This window comes from Xiphophorus hellerii, chromosome 7, assembly GCF_003331165.1.
Source record: "Xiphophorus hellerii strain 12219 chromosome 7, Xiphophorus_hellerii-4.1, whole genome shotgun sequence".
NCBI classification, from domain to species: domain Eukaryota; kingdom Metazoa; phylum Chordata; class Actinopteri; order Cyprinodontiformes; family Poeciliidae; genus Xiphophorus; species Xiphophorus hellerii.
In genome coordinates, this window is record NC_045678.1 from 27,563,199 (window position 1) to 27,581,930 (window position 18,732).

The 18,732-nt window shown below is 35.9% G+C and overlaps 3 protein-coding genes across 9 annotated transcripts in view; 1 reads left to right on the plus strand and 2 right to left on the minus strand.

The window, feature by feature from the left end:
* Positions 1 to 18,732, plus strand: part of LOC116723453 (uncharacterized) — a 197,030-nt gene that overhangs the window by 72,777 nt on the left and 105,521 nt on the right. The window lies entirely within an intron of this gene.
* Positions 1,112 to 11,344, minus strand: LOC116723472 (nuclear mitotic apparatus protein 1-like). 3 transcript variants are annotated; one of them, XM_032568450.1, is made up of 23 exons: positions 11,173 to 11,344; positions 9,340 to 9,387; positions 9,117 to 9,164; positions 8,970 to 9,017; positions 8,751 to 8,798; positions 8,249 to 8,296; positions 8,029 to 8,076; positions 7,882 to 7,929; positions 7,663 to 7,710; positions 6,969 to 7,016; positions 6,747 to 6,794; positions 6,600 to 6,647; positions 6,372 to 6,419; positions 6,235 to 6,255; positions 5,536 to 5,655; positions 3,608 to 3,655; positions 3,406 to 3,453; positions 3,023 to 3,109; positions 2,809 to 2,856; positions 2,549 to 2,726; positions 1,887 to 1,988; positions 1,716 to 1,793; positions 1,112 to 1,606 (listed from the first exon to the last, which is right to left on the minus strand). In XM_032568450.1, exons 1-23 carry the CDS (start codon positions 11,217 to 11,219, stop codon positions 1,406 to 1,408), a joined length of 1,554 nt encoding a protein of 517 aa, XP_032424341.1. In that variant the 5' UTR covers positions 11,220 to 11,344; the 3' UTR covers positions 1,112 to 1,405. The 3 variants fall into 3 exon arrangements, with proteins under 3 accessions (XP_032424341.1, XP_032424342.1, XP_032424343.1); XM_032568451.1 differs by lacking the exons at positions 7,663 to 7,710; positions 7,882 to 7,929; positions 8,029 to 8,076; positions 8,249 to 8,296; XM_032568452.1 differs by lacking the exons at positions 6,600 to 6,647; positions 6,747 to 6,794; positions 6,969 to 7,016; positions 7,663 to 7,710.
* Positions 15,265 to 17,969, minus strand: LOC116723465 (heat shock 70 kDa protein 12A-like). The gene is made up of 4 exons (XM_032568437.1): positions 17,654 to 17,969; positions 17,123 to 17,347; positions 16,876 to 17,047; positions 15,265 to 16,738 (listed from the first exon to the last, which is right to left on the minus strand). Exons 1-4 carry the CDS (start codon positions 17,933 to 17,935, stop codon positions 15,648 to 15,650), a joined length of 1,770 nt encoding a protein of 589 aa, XP_032424328.1. The 5' UTR covers positions 17,936 to 17,969; the 3' UTR covers positions 15,265 to 15,647.

Genomic DNA, 18,732 nt, shown 5'->3' on the forward strand with positions numbered 1-18,732 from the left:
ATTCCCAGTTGCATTCAGTGTTTTTAGAGACGTAATGTGTTCTGTATACCTCGAACGCAGAGTTGAACTAGATGCTTATTTGGCTCTAATCGCCGACCTCCATATGCAATACGGTCGGGTGCTGTTCTATCAGTACCACAAAGCTTTTGCCGCAGTCCTCTCCTGTTCCGGTCAGTGTCTTAATTGGTCTATCCTGGATATGAAAATTCTCATCATGCTCACACAAGCAATCGCATGCTACCTGTGTGGCTTTATCAGCCATCAGAGCTCGTTTTGCCCTTCTTTCCCTTTCAAACCTAATCCCACCGTCGTCACTCCTCCGCAGCCTCTCCTAAATCTTGACCCGCTCGATCACCACAGAAGAAAGTTGCAGGTACTTAACAATATGGCCATCTGTAATAACTTCAATGAAAGCATTTGTTCATTCCCCAATTGTGCTTTCCTTCACTTATGTAGTCTCTGCAGATATGCCCATCCAAAGTCACTCTGTCCCGCCACCCACTTCCCAACAAGAACCATCGAGGTTTCAGGAATTAGTTTCCCGTTACCTCTCTACTCCTATCCTCGCCCCCAAATTAGCCACTCTTTTACAATGCCACCCAGATGACCCATTTGTTAATTTTCTAATTACCGGTCTCTCCCAGGGTTTTTTAATAGGTGTTCCTCATTTCCCCGCCTCTTCCCTCGTCATTCCCAATCTCCAATCAGCTCTTCATGAACCGGCTAGAGTTTCCCAGCTGTTACTGAAAGAAATGTCTAAAGGTTAAGTGATCGGCCCCTTTGATTCCCCCCCTCCACCCCTCTACCGCGTCAATCCTCTCGGTGTGGCAACCAGAAAATATTCAGGCAAAAAACGCCTAATCTGCGTTCTCTCTGCGCCTCATTCCAGTCCTCATTCTAGTATTAATAGTCTCACCCCGAAGCCACCCTTTTCCCTTTTTACGCCACAATAGATCATGCTTTTTCGCTTATTAAATCTGCCAGGTGGGGCGCGTGGCTGGCTAAAGCTGACATTACTGATGCTTTCAAGATCATGCCCGTGCATCCCTCTCAGTGGCACCTACAAGGCGCTAAATGGGATGCCAAATATTATTTTTTCGTGCGCCTGACACAATTTTCACAATTTTATTTTTATGTCAATCCAGATTATAACATTACATCAGACAAATTCAAAGTATTTTCATGCAGAAATGTGGCTTTAGACTGTTGAAACTTTACTCAACAGTGTTCAGCCTCCCTGTCTGATCCTATTATTAGCTCTAAATAAACTGGTGAAGCATATTGAAAACAAACATGGAACGGCTTCATGATTTTTTAATACCACTGAAATTAAATCAGAAAAAAGAGGAATTACCAGCATACCCAAACTACACCAACTATGCTGTGCTGCAAAACTACTTTTCCTCTACATAACAGTAGCAGATGTAATGTTTCGAGGGAAAATGTCCCAAGGATCCATCGAAGGAACGAGGTTCTTCCAGTCCGGCTGAAGAGGAGGATTGTTTAAAGCCATCAAGCAGCTCAGCCAGTAGCATTCAGATATCAGAGGTCTCAGATTCTCCTTCACTTCCTCTGAGTACGGACCTCCAAGTTCAGGAAAACCAGGCTGTAGAGAAAATATTCAGTGTTACCTGTTTATTGTTCAGTTTTATCTCTGATTGAAGCTCTATCCTGTTTGGGTTAAAATTCTCTAACATCTATCCCACATACAGTACCTTCAGAAGTTCTTCTTTGTTGGTGTGGAACAGCGCCATCTGCAGGTTCTGAACTGTTAGCTGTCTGTACTCTTTAACCTGGAACACAGGAACCACACTGATGCTGCAGAAGTCTGCTTCCAGAGAGAAGCAGATTATTGCAGGGAAGATAACTATCCTACAGTCCAATACCTTCTGTGCAGTCAGTCCACTGCTATATTCACTGAGTCCAAATGCCTCTTCAATCTGCTGCTTCCTTTTGTTTGCTTCACCTGCTGCAGTCCAAAAGGTTTCCTGCAGTTTAAATTTAAGACATTAAAACTGGATCATAGCCTAATAAATTAAAATGATTACTTTGGTTTTAGGTTAATCGTCTTATTTTCAGCAAAGCTGTATTCACTGGATGTCAAAACAACCCTGAAGTTTTGTCTAGCACCATGAACAGTGGAGAACGTAATCAATGTACACATGCAAAGAGTCTGGCCAGGTTGAAGTGTTCTTGAGTCAATGAGGGGAATGTAGGAACTACTCCTTTCTATCTTCATTAGCTGCAGCTTGCATGATTTTAGTTTGGCCTGTTATCACAGATGAACAGATCACGGACAACACATCACTCTAAGTCCACAAGGAGCTAAGCAGAGGTGATTTGAAAACAAACAGCAACTTTAGTTTCTGGAAAACACCTGTATTTGCAAAATCAAAACCAGTATAAGTGTTAATATACATAAATTAATATAGTCTTTTCAACAAATACATTGTTCTTAATCTTATTGAGCACTTTCAGTTCAAGTATGTTACATATTAAACAAAGCAAGTAAACTACTTATTGAAACCCTGGCAGCAGTTTACTGTACCTGAATCAAACCTTCAACAACCTTTGATTGGATGTTTCTGGACTTCAGCTGATCTTTGACTTTTGGCCACTGCAGCAGTTTCAGGTTGTCGTACATCTCAGTCAGTCTGGTTTTACTGGCCGGGTTGTTCATGCTCTCAGTGTCTCCAGATTTAAATAAATATGACATGGATGCCAGTCTGAATAAAAACACTCTGTGATTAGTTAGGAGAATAGTTTATAACCAGGAAAACATGTTTTAGTTGTCAGGAGGTTCAGTACCTGTCTTTAATCGACTTTAGCTCTCTGTCTTTTTGTTTCTGAGCAACTCTGCAGAAAGAAATAAAGCACAGAAGGTTTTTTGTTTTACATAGAAAATAATGTCATTGACAAAAATCAAAGCATGCATCAGCGATGCAACTAATTGTCAAATAAATAATTGGCCAACATGTAGAGAAACACCAGTAAATCTTTGATTATAGAAAAGAAACCTAACGTGGCCTTATGAAGCTGCTCTTTAAGGGATGCTTCCATCTTGTAGGATGTTGTGTTTTCTCTTGAAACAGTGAGCTGGGCTGCCAATCTGTTTCAAGAAGAAATCAGATTCAGTCATTCTACTCAAACTGAAAGAGGCTGCAAACACTAAAAGATAAACTTTTACTGAAAAGCAAAAATTCTGTAAGGGCAAATTATGTAAATTAAAATTAATGTGAAATTTAACAGTCAAGCAGGAACATCCAACATTATTTACTGATGAAATTTAATCCATAAACAAACTGAGGGAATAAGCTGATGTGAGTTAGGGAAAAATATCATGAAATAAATCAATAATCAACATTTAACTGAATGATTAGCTGCAATAACTTTTTTTTTTTTTACCTGTCTTTAAAGGATTTCAATTCTTTATCTTTTCGTTTTAGAGCAGCACTGTTGGAAAATGAATAATGCGAAATGATTATTGGAACAGAAATACAATATTTTCTGAAATAAACATTCCTGAGCTATGAAAGTGATCAACAAATGAAAATACTGTTTATACAAGTAATAAAATATATAAAATTAACATCAAACAAATACACACCTCACTTCATCCAATTTCCGTTTGTAAAATATCTCAATCTCAGCAACACTGTAATTAGAAAAATCAGAGGATAATGTTTAAACTTTTAAGAAACATAAGAAAAGCTGAGTAAAAAGTTAATCTGACCTCAGAACTTCTTATTTTTGAACTTGGTGAAGTTGGTCCAGGCAAATTTATTTATTCTATTACATTTGCCCATTTCATTTCCTTATAGAAACAAACTTTGATTTTAAATGTAAATCTTATTGGGGCATGAACAAGGTAACGTTTTGCTCCTAAATTTGCCTACCTGCATTTGATTTCTTCACGACTGTTTTATGACACACTGTGCATAGAAATATTTGTACCATTACAAATCTGCAATCTTTACAAAACTAAAACAATTACAAAGTGTTAGTTGGTGGTGTGACTACCCCAGTCTTTGCCTACCTTATTATATTACTTTTTGTTTATCAGGTAAAGTGGGTTTGGGGTGAACTCAACTAGGAATACTTGGACCCAATGTTTCCAGTCTTATTTAAAGCTGGCTGGTCCTCATCATCCTGTTTGTTTTACGCCACACACCAATTGTACATTTGCTCTTCTCCAAACATCCACACCACACTGTTGAGTCAAGGTTTACTTTGTGTCCTACTGCCTGGAAACATTTGATCCCACCTGTTAAAAGTTTTACATTTTAATTTCAAAGCTGCAAATGCAGTACAACTCTGGAAGAAACACACAAGGTTTGAGTATAGAGGAAGAAAAAAAACAGGTACCATGAAAACAAGAACAGTGTAACAATCATTTAATAAAATAAAAAAAGTGGCAGATATTTTAGGAGACTATAGAAAAACAAAATGAATTGTTACCATGTAAATATTGGTAGCTTTCAGAAGCAAACTTAGAATTAAACAGCTGAAGGATTAAAGTGGAACAGATCCTTTCTCCAACCACCAGATCCAAACACCAGTTCTCTATAAAACAGATAATAGATTTAAAAGCCATTGAGAGGAAAACGCCAATAATTTATTTCTAAAAAATACTAACATGACTGTAAATTTGGATAATGTTGTGCAGATCTGCTCGTGTGTTCAGATGTGGGTGCATGAACACACACATTAGTGTGTCACGCTGCAGCACTTCTCAGCAGGTGAAAGAAATCTGGTCCAATCAGCAGCACCTGAACTCAGGTGATATAAGGAATCTACCAAACATTTGGCTGGTTTTGCAACAGAGCTGAGAAAAGCAGACAGTCTCCAAAACAGGATTTCATGGGAGAAGGACTTGGATTTAACAAGGACTACCGGTAAGCCGTTCATTGGACTCAGTTGGAATTTGACTTTGGTTTTGCATTTGAGAAAAAGAAATGCAGAATTTATTGAAGGAATAGTTTGCACTGCTAGTTTTTACAGTTTGGCTCTATTAAATGCATATTTAAGATATTTAATGTAAAAACTTTTGTCCTGATTAAAAGAAAAAAATCTAATTCTAAAATGTTTGGATTTGTTTGATTCAACCAAACAGAATTAAATAATTTAATTCTTGAATTCATGATTAAAATTGTGAAGGAAATGTATGTCTAAGGTTAAAAATGGAATTGGTCATTAAGATAAATGATTAACTTTAAACCAAATGTCTAAAATGTATGTTAAAGGTAGGTTTTTCACCTCATTGATTCACACTCACTGGTGAAAATAAAAAAGATTGAGTGAAATCCTGAAGTCTCTTAAAGTCCTAGTTTTTAAATGTGGGAAGCCATGAAATTATAAAACACTTGACAGAAAACATAAAGAAACCACTGAAATACCCACCAACTTTAGTAAAGAGGTCAAACTGGAAAGATATTTTATATTGTACCAAACAGTTGTCATAATATCCACACTGTCTTGTGGAAGTTCATAAAACAATAGATGTATGTCTCACAGAAAAACCTCATAATAAGTTACCTTGTATCATAAGGTTTAAATCTGTACAATGTCTCAATCCCAGCAGCTCCTTTGTTTGCTGATTGGACAGTCATTGTTTTGTCCTCAGTCCAACTGGAAACAGTGAGTCTGCTGGTCATCCTGAAACACAAACCCATGAACACAGAGAAGCGTCATTATAAATAATGTTCTACTATTCCTACTAATTTGTAGTCAATGCTCCTCTTCCTTTGTGTTTCAGCATTTAAGGAAAGGCAATAATCCAATGTTCTCATTGCTGTTTTTGTGCATTTTATATCCCCAGTTTTTACCCAAAGCTCAGGAGGGGTGCAGCAAATGTCACAGCCAGGAGACGGGTCTTCTTTTCTGTTCAGATTTTTTAGTTTTGGAAACTACACAAAAAATAAAAACTCAGAAAAACGCATATGGGGTCAGTTCGACCCTGCAGAACCGCACAGAGGGCGGGTCTAAATGACTCCATCTCTTAAGACCACAGGAGGATTCATTACCACAACAGAAACCTGAGAATAATGAAAAGAGGGTTGGATTCGTTTGCTGACTCTGTGGAGGTTTTAAACTGAGAACACATTTATTTTCCCTGGCTTTTCTGTCATGATTTTACTGTGCTTTTTATGCTTGTTTTATTGTTGTATGATTTAATGTTGTTTATCGTAGAGCGCTTTGTGATTTTATGCCTGTGAAAAGAGCTTATCTACTTACTTTTTTTCCATTCCAGTCAATCTGTGTGAAATCAGAAGTTCACAGAAATATGTAAAGACAAAAAGAAAACAAAGGAACCATGTGGGTGAGACAGAAATATAAATGTTCATATTTCTGCATCATATTATGTTTACTACCTTTGTTTGACTGAGTTCAGCTCATTATCCTTTTGTTTCAGAGCAGCTCTGTGAAAAAGTAATTATTGTTTCCCATTGGTTATACCACAATATGAAAACAAAACATCAATTAATGTGTAATTCATTGGTTGATTTACAATGAGTCTATTGAAAAACTGTTTTGAACTGTTTAGTGTTATAAAGCTGTTAGTGAAAATAAGATTTACAGACATCAGATGAAATACTTACTCTGCCTCACCAAGCCTCCCTTTGTACCATGTCTCCATCTCAGTCAACCTGCATGAAAGTAGAAAAGGTGCAATAAGTTTAGTGTCAGGTGGATTTTTAGAGACAGAGCTGAAAACTGGAAAAGGAAATATTCTAAATGTTCCCTACCTGACTTTGACTGAGCTCAGTTCATCTTCCTTTTGTTTCAAAATGAGTCTGTGGGAAAATAGTCATTAATGTTTTTCATTGGTAATAAAATAGGAAAAGAAAATCTGGATTACTTCCCGTAGAAACGATTTTATCATGAGTTGTCTTGCAGGACTTAGTGATGATTATTTTATTACATTTTAGTCAATTATTTGGTTCCGTAACTTTTATTATAGTACTCACCCTGCCTCTTCCAGTTTTTCTTTGTAAAATGAATCCATTTGGGTGAAACTGTGTTAAAGGTAAATATGACATTTTAAATGCAGAATAGAATTCCCAAACAATTTTATTAGACTTCAAATATAGAGTTGTTTACAATAACATCAGTCGAAATGTACAATTAACACAAAGAACATCAAGAATGATAAAACTGAATTGGTAAAACATTTGTTGTGGAGAAAAGAAATTTGCCAAGTAATGTTGGACAAAACTCTTAACTTTGTTTAATACCATTCGCGGATGATATGAGAGCCACAAAATCAAAAACTCATTGAACAGGTCAGATTTAAACTCCATGAAAGATTCATAGTAGAGTCTAAGTTAACACTGCATGGACTCAGAGTGGCTCTGAGTTGAACTCTGACAACAAAACAGTTTTATATCAAGGATAAGAAATTATAAACAACTGATACAGTCTGGCTCACATGCAGATGCAAGAAAATAACATCCAACATTGTGTGTGCAACACAAACTGATCATTTTGAGAGCGTTCTTAAGAACTTAGAATAAAGACACAACACAACATGACTAGCAAATGTTACCTTATAACATTTTTCATCACACATTGTCACTTAACAAAACCTAATTTAGTGAACAATAATAATCAAACTATTTGGAACCAGCAGTTTTATATAGAAGCACATAGTAATGGGAATACCTGCTTCTAGTTGAATTGAGTTCATCTTCATTTTGTTTCAGAGCAGCTCTAAAGGGAAAATACACAGTGAGAAATATTTTATCTTTGCATCTGAGCACATTATACCACAGATTTATCAGTTGATTTACAGTGAGTCTAATGAAGAACTGTTTTTAACTGTTTAGTGTTATAAAGCTGTTAGTGAAATGAAGATTTACAGACATCAGTTGAAATACTTACTCTGCCTCACCAAGCCTCCCTTTGTACCATGTCTCCATCTCAGTCAACCTGCATGAAAGTAGAAAATGTGCAATAAGTTTAGTGTCAGGTGGATTTTTAGAGACAGAGCTGAAAACTGGAAAAGGAAATATTCTAAATGTTCCCTACCTGACTTTGACTGAGCTCAGTTCATCTTCCTTTTGTTTCAAAGTGAGTCTGTGGGAAAATATTCATTAATGTTTTCCATTGGTAATAAAATAGGAAAACAAAGTATGAACTACTTTTTGTAGAAACGGTTTTATCATGAGTTGTCTTGCAGGACTTTGATGATTATTTTATTACATTTTAGTCAATGACTCAGTTCTGTAACAGTTATTATAGTACTTACCCTGCATCTTCCTGTCTTTCCTTGTAAAATGAATCCATTTGGGTGAAACTGTGTCAAAGGTAAACAAAATGCCAATTGAAATGTAGAATACAACTGCAAAACAACTTTATTAGACTTCAAATATAGTGAGTTAGAATAACATCAGTTGTAATGTACAATAAATACAAAGAACATCAGGAATGATAAAACTGAATTGCTAAATCATATGTTGTGAAAAAAACTGGCCAAGTAATGTTGGACAAAATTCACTCAAGTTTATATAATACCATGTACATGATATGAGAGCCACAAAATCAAAAACTCATTGAACAGGTCAGATTTAAACTCCATGAAAGATTCATAGAGTCTAAGTTGAATAAAGACACAACATGACTAGCAAATGTTACCTAATAAAATTTTTCATCACACATTGTCACTTAACAAAACCTAATTTAGTGAACAATAATAATCAAACTATTTGGAACCAGCAGTTTTATATAGAAGCACATAGTAATGGGAATACCTGCTTCTAGTTGAATTGAGTTCATCTTCATTTTGTTTCAGAGCAGCTCTAAAGGGAAAATACACAGTGAGAAATATTTTATCTTTGCATCTGAGCACATTATACCACAGACTCATCAGTTGATTTACAGTGAGTCTAATGAAGAACTGTTTTTAACTGTTTAGTGTTATAAAGCTGTTAGTGAAAATAAGATTTACAGACATCAGATGAAATACTTACTCTGCCTCACCAAGCCTCCCTTTGTACCATGTCTCCATCTCAGTCAACCTGCATGAAAGTAGAAAATGTGCAATAAGTTTAGTGTCAGGTGGATTTTTAGAGACAGAGCTGAAAACTGGAAAAGGAAATATTCTAAATGTTCCCTACCTGACTTTGACTGAGCTCAGTTCATCTTCCTTTTGTTTCAAAGTGAGTCTGTGGGAAAATAGTCATTAATGTTTTTCATTGGTAATAAAATAAGAAAAACAAAATCTGGATTACTTCCCGTAGAAACGGTTTTATCATGAGTTGTCTTGCAGGACTTTGTGATGATTATTTTATTACATTTTAGTCAATGACTCGGTTCTGTAACAGTTATTATAATACTCACCCTGCATTTTCCAGTTTTTCCTTGTAAGATGAATCCATCTGAGTGAAACTGTGTCAAAGGTAAATAATATGCCATTTTAAATGTGGAATACAACTGCAAACCAACTTTATTAGACTTCAAATGTAGTACCGAATGAAAGTAGAAGTAGAAAATTTTGCATTGACTTTAGTCTCAGGCAGATTGTACAGACGAAGCTGAAAATTGAAATATGAAATGCTCCAAATTACCCCCACCTGGGAACGTTCCTCTTTTATCTAACTCAAAGTACCAGAGGTTCTTTTTAGAACCTCCTCTCCACTGATATGCCAGCCTTAACATCTGTTTCCTAAAAGGAATGTTTTTTTCCCCTTTCCCATCAACTTTTGGGTGTTTGGACATTGCTTTGACCCGACCGAGGAAGGAATCGTCTGAGTGAGACGATTCCTTTATCTGGGCTGAATTAGTTGTTTAAAATAAGGCTGTCAGTAATTTCTTTTCTATTACATGTTTGCTGAATGTTTTGCTGGTTATATGTTGTGATATTCTTATGTTATTGCTGTGTTGGTTTGAGTCTGCTACGTGTTACAGATTATTTGGTATCGGAAAAATTAAATTCAACGCTGCTGGAATTCATTGGCTCCTTTCTCCTCCAATCATTCCTTTCCTTCTCCTTCTCCCTGCTGCTCCTTCTGCACCTTTATTTCTTTGTTGTTTTATTAATAAATGCATATCCACAAGGTCTAAAACCATGTTTCCTTTTTCTAGCTTGAGGTTTTCCAGAAACACTGATTGAGCTGAGTTTTATGACAAATAAGAGCTTCAGTGATCTTTCCTTGTTGTGTGCAGAGTTTCTTCTGCCTGTGGCCTGAATTCCTTCCTTCCTGAGAGTCTGAGTTTGACTTATGATTCCGCAGACACTGGAATTGGTGCCCCGATTAAACAAAAGATTTATGATTTTATTGATAATTTAATTAACACATTTTTGATGGCAATTTTTATAAATACCCTAAATGTATTTTGTTATCCGGATTGTTCCTATACCTGACTATAAACATCTTAGAAAATTTGTGGCTATTTAGTGTATAAACTAAGTTAACTGCAGAGTTTATTACTAAATTCCATCAAGATATTCTTTAAGGCACTGACATAAAATATAAAATTGTAATTTATTCATCCTGTTTACAGTTTTCTTTGCTGCATTTAAATGTCAAACAGTAAACTATAAATGTTAGTACATGCTTTCCAGTGTTTATGCCGTTGTTACACTGACATGAGAAAACTGACGCCATAGACGTCACTGTTGCATCTTAAACCAAATATTTCTAGTGTATTCAGAATAAATACGTTGGCCATTTTAACTTACAAGATGTACAATGGAGTACATCTTGTACAATGTGTGATATATTCTGTGAACATATTACACAGAATATGTTCTGTGTAACATATGTGTAATATTTGTGTAAAGACTGACCAAAAATATATTATTAGCATTATTATACACATTTATACATAGCTACATAGAGGATTAAAAAGGCTCATAAAAGACTGAAGAAAGTTATCAGTGATGGTACTAAATAAAATGAAAGTGGACATGTTCAGATTGAGGTGTTATATCTTATAGCAGAGGGAGCAAAAGATTTCTTAAATCGCTCCATTCTGCAGCAACAGGAGAGGAGCCTGTTGGTGCAACTACTCCTTTGAGCAGACAGATGTTCTGTAGACGTTTCCTGATTTTACATTCGATGAGAATCAAAATTTTCTCCAGCATTTCATTAATACATAGCTTTGGTTCCCAATTTAACATTCCTTATTTCTAAGTCTGATTTTCATAAACTGAAGTTTGTTTCCTCTTACCTCGATGTAGGCTTCTTAGATTTACCTTTATTCTTCTGTTTAGGCATATTGACTTTTATTCCTGTTGACAACAGAAAGAGCTACACTCAGAAAACAAAAGACAGACGCTTTCTGACTACCACTCACTGACTCTGTGGTTTCTTAGAGCTACTCAGACCAACTAGACCTGTTTCAACAACAAGTGACTCATGTCACAATCCCCAGTCAGTTCTTTAATGCCTCATATCCTGATGGGATAATTGTGCTATACATTTTCTGCTCAGCAGGGGGAGAGATGAGACGCCTCCCCAGGGAACTGAATCAGATGAGGTGTCGTGTGAACAGCTGATGAAGTCTGGCTGAATAACTCAGTTCACAGCAGTAGTCCACTTTAGCAAAGAATAATATAGTAGTAGAAAAAAAAATAATATATATATAATCTTCAGATACTTTTGGTAGAGAACAGATTGTAGCAATTTTTCAAAAGTTGCTATTTTTAGAGCTGAATTGAGAAAATAAAGTCCATATGATCTTATTTTAAGGAATAAAAAAATTCCTTATTTTCTTTGTTTTATTATTAAACCTTTGCTAAACAGATAAAATCCTTCTGACCTCTATCAGAAGGATGACCTGGCTAAGAGAAATTCAAAATATATAAAGTTCAAACAATTTGCCAATAATATGCAGTAGTTCCTACAATTTCTGTTGGCACATGAGGAATGTAGAGATGCCGGATGTCATAAGAGGATAAGGCTTAAAGGTTCCTGGTTTTCTGGAAGAAAGTGCATAAATACATTTTAAACAGTCCAATGATAGCCTTGAACACCAGAGTCATGCAGAGGGAATGTCGTTATACATTCAGGGGAGTCATGCCAGCTGTTGTGTTCATTTCAAAAAGATGAATTTACTACGACAAGTGATGAATCTCGGAGCACACAGTCTTTGATTCAGATACACCAGAATCAAAGAGCGCAAACAACTGATTAAAGAACACATGTAACATGTTATGCATGCGTATTTAATAAAACACTCATTGCCATTGTCAAGTATAGGCACAAAATTAACAGAAAAAGAACCTTTTGAGCTCTGAGGGAGAAACATGACTTGATCTTTGTTTTTTCTCTGTGTTGGCTGGCGATATCAGCTCACGAACCTTGACTTTAGAATATAATGATTTGTTTTCATTAAGAAAACAAATCCACAACTTTATTCAATTCAAATTAAGACATATTTTATTAATCCCACGAGGAAATTAAATATTGTTGTAACTCAAATCATACAAGTATCTTCAAAGACACTTGTGAGCAGGAAGGCTCTCCAGTAGCAGTCACTCTTGCAACAAACCTGAAGGGGCCTCTGACTGAAGACTCTCAGGTCTGTCATGACATGCTAAGAACTCAACATCCAGGAAATTGAGAGTCATGTTTCACAGTATCATGTCCTGGACAACAGCAGCAGTTGTTAGCTAGCACTGCTAATCCACCATAAAGATAAGAGCACAAGTCTTTCCAGTTGCACAGAATCTAAAAACAGATGATGTAGAGTCCCAACCAAAAACAAAATTATGAACATAAGTTCACAAAAAGAACAAATCAGAACTAATCTGACAGCTGCTCCAACATACTGCCACCATGACCAACACTTAAAAACATATTTATCATCTTATGTATTTAAAATTAGAATTTACCAGAAAGCTTTGCCATAATAATGCACACAATCATTGTTTTGATTTAGTGTTGGGGCTCTAAGACAAAGAACAAAAAATGTTGCTGGGAGATAAAACATAAGAAAATGAAAATGCAGTGACTGTCAGTCATACCTTTTGATGTGATGATTCATTCACTCTGCTTTCTTTTTCAGGCCACACTGAGAAAATAATTACCTTCCTGCTAACTTACTGATCTATTTCCTCATTCCAGACATTTTCATTTAACTATTGGAAAAACTATAAGGCTGCATAATGGTGCAAAACAAATGAACTTTTAGTTAATTCTCATTAGGTGTGAGTGTGTGTGGTTATTTTTCCTGGCTGTATCTGTGTTACTCTGGTTGTCCAGGGTGACCCAGCCTCTTGCCCAATGACTGCTGGTGATGGGCACCAGCACCCTGGCAACCCTACAAGGATAAGCATGTTCTCATGGTCAGGTCATTTTCTTGATGAAGCACATTTTCAGCAACAAGGCAAAAAGTACTTTACATAAATTAAAAAAAAATACAAATAAAATAAAACCAAAGGAAAAAGCAAAAGAAGAAAAATAATCTAATAACTTTGATCTAAAGTATATCAGCTAGATGTTTATTTATTATTGACTACCTTAACAGCTCCTGTTCTGAGTTGCTTAGGTAGTTTTTCTGGATTCTAAGTTTTGGAGTACTTAGAATTTTTTAAAATGAAAACTAAATGTTCCTGTTCTGGAAGAATATTTTCTGTGTTCTAAGTTCGTTCTAATTCCTTTTCTCAGTTGCAAGAATAGGAGTCTCTGCATAATAATTTAGAAGTATAATATTAGTCTTAATAGTGAGTACTCCACAATTTCTAAAAACACTACTAAACTAGAAAAATCTAAAAATTATAGTATTGGTCTAAATAGTGAGTACTGTACTCCACAATTTAAAGTTGTTTCTCTGGATTCTAAACTTGTTCTAATTCCTTTTATGGGTTAATAGTAAATACTCCAGAGTTTCTAAAAGGTAATGAAATAAAATAAAAAGAGGAAAATACACTTTAGGAAAATATGCACATAGCAACATTCAGACAAAACAAAGACATGAGTGAGAGGTGGTGACATCACAGAGTCATGAACTGTGTAGTTCCCTCTAGATCTGTTATTTATTTATTTAGCTTAATCCCTCCTCCTCATCAATAAGCCCCCTGCTGTGATTAAGAAGCAAAAGCAGCTGTTGTGGTTGATCTGATTGTTTGGTGAAGGAATGAGGTGTAAAATAATTTTGTGGTTGGAAATTAACGTTATATTTAAATTTTTGCATGAAGTCAACTTGAGGAATATTTCTGTCATTTTTATAAGTAATAAAAATACTCTTTTCTGAAACCAGAAAACTCTCTGCGAATGCTTTTTATTTTGAGTGAGTCGAAAAGCTCCTCCTGAGAGACTGCTCTGGCATTTATGTTTTTTGGACCTTAGTATGATGAAGAGTAGCCACAACACATTCAGATCAAGATAATATATTTAAGCTAAACAGGTGTGGTTGTTTGAGACACTGTGTATTGACATTAACTTCACTAAATATTTGTCAAGGGAGAAATCAATCAAGTTTATTTGCATAGAACATTTTATGATGCAGATTTACATCATAAAATACAAAAATACAAAGTTATAAACATAATACAGTCAACAATTGAGCAAATGTCACATTTTGATGTCATCACCAAAATCATGCACATCAAATATTTACATTGATTTAATTATTGTTTTCTTTATTTTGTAGCCCTAACATCCCTATGTAATGTACTGCAATATAGCTGAGGTACAAGAAAATAAAAAGCACAAACTGCAAAAAACTTCATTTTCAAAGGTAGAACTGCTGCTTTAAATAACATCAACACGCTTATCACCTAAAACATATTGAAAACATAGAATATAACATTGTCAGGTTTAAACACCTATTGAGACAGATTAAACAAACACAAGAAAGACAAGAGAGTTAGATTCCTTTGTACTCGCGAGGAGAACAGCCAGAGATGTTTTCAGTCACACATCTCTTCCGTTCTGAAAACATATGTGTCCGTTCTCCCTTTTTATTGCTGTTAGGATCCCTGTTACAGAGAGCGTCTCAAAGGGGTGGGGAAAACACTTCAGTCACATAATTGCAACGCAAATGCTAGTCACTAACAAAACACATGGTATCTACACACTAGAATATTCTGTTCCAGACACAGGATAACACAGAGCAAGTTGTACGTCTTCATGGCGATGATTTTATAGCGTCTAACAGGTCAATGATGCAGAGGTTTCTGCTGAGCGATAACCTGTTGAAAACAGTTTCTCTGCTCTTCCTCAGAGAGGCCTTCTGAGAAAGGAATCAAAGTAATTCAACAACACAGAAACTTTCTTTATGCTAAGATGAAACAAATAAAGGCATATAAGACAAGAACATTATAAAGGCACATGAAACAACAAATATTTGATAATATATACAATTTACCTAACAAACATCAATTAACTGATTTAAACTCAATTTTTTGTTTCTTCATGTGAATCCCCAATTGCTAAAGACATGGTTCATGTTATGTGTGATTAAGGTTGATTTTTGATCATTCTTACGAAGGTCTGCAAAGTTTCTTCATTTACAGGTTGCAGATCATGATAAACTCGTTTAAGAAATTCAAGGACTTTAAAAGTCTTTAAGCAAAAGTTGATATTTTAACCATTTGATATTGACAACAAAGTTTCATACTAAAAAAATAAGGACAAAAAAGTTCAGCAGCACAGTTAAACAAAAACTGATTACCGTACTCTGATTCTTCTACATTAATCTCATTCTGGTAGTGTTTTTCCGTCTGGAGAGTAATATAAATAAGGCTCAACACACCTTGGATCATCTGTCCTAATAAAGTCAAACTTGATTAACCCTTTTGAACCAGAAGTCGTGTCTGTGTCTGTAGCTGTTATCTCTGTGGAGCCGAACCTGATTTCTAACTTCACCTGGCGCCCTCTACCTTCACTAATGTTAGGCATTGGAACATCAAATGAACCAGCTTCTTCAACTCCCAAGTCATCAACATAATAAGGAAAGATCCTTTCTGTGCGATAAAATCTCATCACCATGCATGTCTGATCTTTGTCTACCGGTCGAAGGATGAGTTCTCTAATCTCATCCCACCAGACATCTTCACCTGCTTGCACCAATGTCATGAACCTATCACAGCACCATTCCTCCTCACCAATCATGAATTTCTTTTCTGGCTTATGTTTGATCTCATCAAAGGGCTCACAGAGAGCCACCCCGTATGTGTAGGGGCTTTTTCGAGATGCAACCCAGGACGGTTTTCTTCCAAACTCAACAGCTCCTCTCATGATTGCTTCCTGAGCTCTGAAAGGACACAGAATCCTACAGGTATCACTAAACTGATCAATAATGTACTGCTGCAGAATCTGGCTATTCGCGAAACCCCCAACTAACAAAACGTACTCAATTCTGTAATTTTTATCAAGGATTTCCCTAAGATTCCCGGTGATGCCCATCACACTTTCCTCAAAGAAATATCTCATTTTTTCTTTGGAAATTTTTATTGATCCCTCGTTCCAGGACGCACCTTTCACAGACTCAAAGAACTTCTCTAAGTTTTTCTTTTTCTGAGCTACTTGTCCCAGATTAAATGGACACGGGATCTGAACATCTTCACCTGACTGTTTGAGATGGGTAAAATCATACATCATTCTCTGAATCTCACTGGGATATTTTTCTTCATATTCATCCCAGACTCCATCAGTGAATATTTCTCTAAGGAACTCTTTAAACTTCCTGTCCACAGTTTGTCCTCCCAGATCGTTTCCAGAGGCTTTGTGCAGCTCCTTTAAGGCTCCTCCTTCCAGGACTTCATGAACAGTGATGTCAATGGTTCCTCCTGAAAAAGAAAGAATTAAAGACTATTTTCACACCTTGATTCTTCAGGTCATACATTCTGAAGGGTATGATGATGAATTAATTATTTTCTTGAGTTTGTTCTACCATGTCAAACTGGATCAGAATTATGCAAAGTACCTCCACAGTCAACAACAATGTACTGAGATCCTTGACGTTGATCCAAAGAAGTGCCGTTGTGTTTTTCTGCGATGAATCCATCTGATGGAAGCTTCTTACACCAGATTGAAGCAGCTTCTGGTTCCAGTGCTATCACCAGTTTTTCCTCAGATTCCTTTTCCACAATACCTGCCTAAAGTGGGAAAGAAAGTAATCTAACATCTGAATGTTTGTGAGGAAAAATAAAGCTCTAAAAACCTGCTGTCACCTCCATTGCAGCTTCTCTCATGAACTGTTTTGCTGACTGATCCCAGATGGCAGGAACGGTCAGGACCCAGGTGAAGTCAGAGGCCAAGAGTACCATACCTGCTGCATTGGAACTAATGGTTTTTAATGCGTCGTCCTTCAGAAATCTCAAAGCTTCTGTAAAAACCTTCAGGGCCGTCATTTCCTTCCCATTGGCTGCTTTGATCTTCATATCCCTTCTAAGTTCCTGTTAAAAATCAGTACACAGTTAACAGATACAGGATAATTTAAACTAAAATTTTAAAATGTATAACAGGGTGATGTTAAGCAGCTCTTTATGGAGTTACTGAAATATTTTTTTCTTCTTCTAACACATGTCCTCAGTTAGAAACAATTCCACATGTCGGCCCAAACACCAATGACAGAAGTGCAACTAAAACATTTTAACAACTGTAACTGTGTTTATGTCTTCATGAAATGAAGCACTTATTGAAACAATGTATGAAATGAAGACATTACTTCAACATGTCATTTAATGGTGAAGTTTACTTACTTTTCCATAGAGAGCCATCTTAAAATTTTGAAAGAAATAGTGTTTCTTTCCAGTTTCCCCTCTCATGCAGTTGTATGTTGCTGTGGCCTGATAACCAAAAGCCACAAATTCTTCAGATTCATCAAACAAGATGCAGGTTGGAGTCTTTGGAGTGTCCAGTCCAATTTCTTTTCCCCACTTCTTTAAGTGGGGGTCTGGCTTTTCATCACTGGGTGTGATATTGAAGACATATCCACTATATGCAGTTCCAAAGTCTATTGCTATTATGTATGAGTTTTCCATTGCTTGAACTGGTCTGGCTTGTTGCTGTAAAGAAAGCAGATGAAATGCCAGTAGGAGGAAGTTGCTGTAGGATTTTCATAGATCATATCTTTGTAAGCCCCATCCTATTTCTTCTCTACGTCAGTAAACTGGAAAGGTTTAAGTTTAACCCTTTGTTTCTATATAGAATAAGTGAATTATAATTTATTCTTTACACATGTAAGTAATACCAGGAACCCAGCTTGGGGGTCAGGTTGGGTTCCCTCTTATATTTGGAGACTCTGGTGTTCATCCCATCTCATACTAACAGTTTTTTGTGTTAACTGTCGGCCAACTCAGACTGACAAAGACGTCCTGTGACCGGGAATCAGGTGTAGAATCAGAAAAAAATCAGGGATAAAATCATGCAGGCTCACATCTCACTTGTTTTAAACTCATTGCATTGGATCCATCTCTTTAACTGCATTTCTTGAACTGGGTAATTTGGGCTCTGTTTATGAATTTTCCATAAAATGTTCATGAACATTTGTCACCTCTACACCCAAAATGTTTATGAATTTTCCATAAAATTCATAACAAAATTACAAGATCCAAAAGAAGATTGTGTTCATGTGAAACTACTTTATAGAAGAATCTTTCTTTAGTTTCTAAATACTAATTCTTAGACATTAACACACAACATTCTTAGCCCAAGTAACTAATAATCATTAATGTCTCAGAATATTGATGAGCCTCTTGTCATGAAACAGATATTTGTATTTTAATTAGAGGAGATACTTTGTAATGAAAGAGAAAGTTTGTCACACATCCTCATGTTT

Excerpts from the sequence above, each read along its gene's own strand:
- LOC116723472 (XM_032568450.1), bottom strand. The coding sequence starts at position 11,219 with ATGCCTAAACAGAAGAATAAAGGTAAATCTAAGAAGCCTACATCGAG. Across the intron at positions 2,727-2,808 it reads CTAAAGTCGATTAAAGACAG|ACTGGCATCCATGTCATATT; the intron begins GTACTGAACCTC and ends GTTTTTATTCAG. Across the intron at positions 1,794-1,886 it reads GTGGACTGACTGCACAGAAG|GTTAAAGAGTACAGACAGCT; the intron begins GTATTGGACTGT and ends CCTGTGTTCCAG.
- LOC116723465 (XM_032568437.1), bottom strand. The coding sequence starts at position 17,935 with ATGGAAAACTCATACATAATAGCAATAGACTTTGGAACTGCATATAGT. Across the intron at positions 17,348-17,653 it reads AGATGGCTCTCTATGGAAAA|GAACTTAGAAGGGATATGAA; the intron begins GTAAGTAAACTT and ends GATTTTTAACAG. Across the intron at positions 16,739-16,875 it reads CATTGTTGTTGACTGTGGAG|GAGGAACCATTGACATCACT; the intron begins GTACTTTGCATA and ends TTTCTTTTTCAG.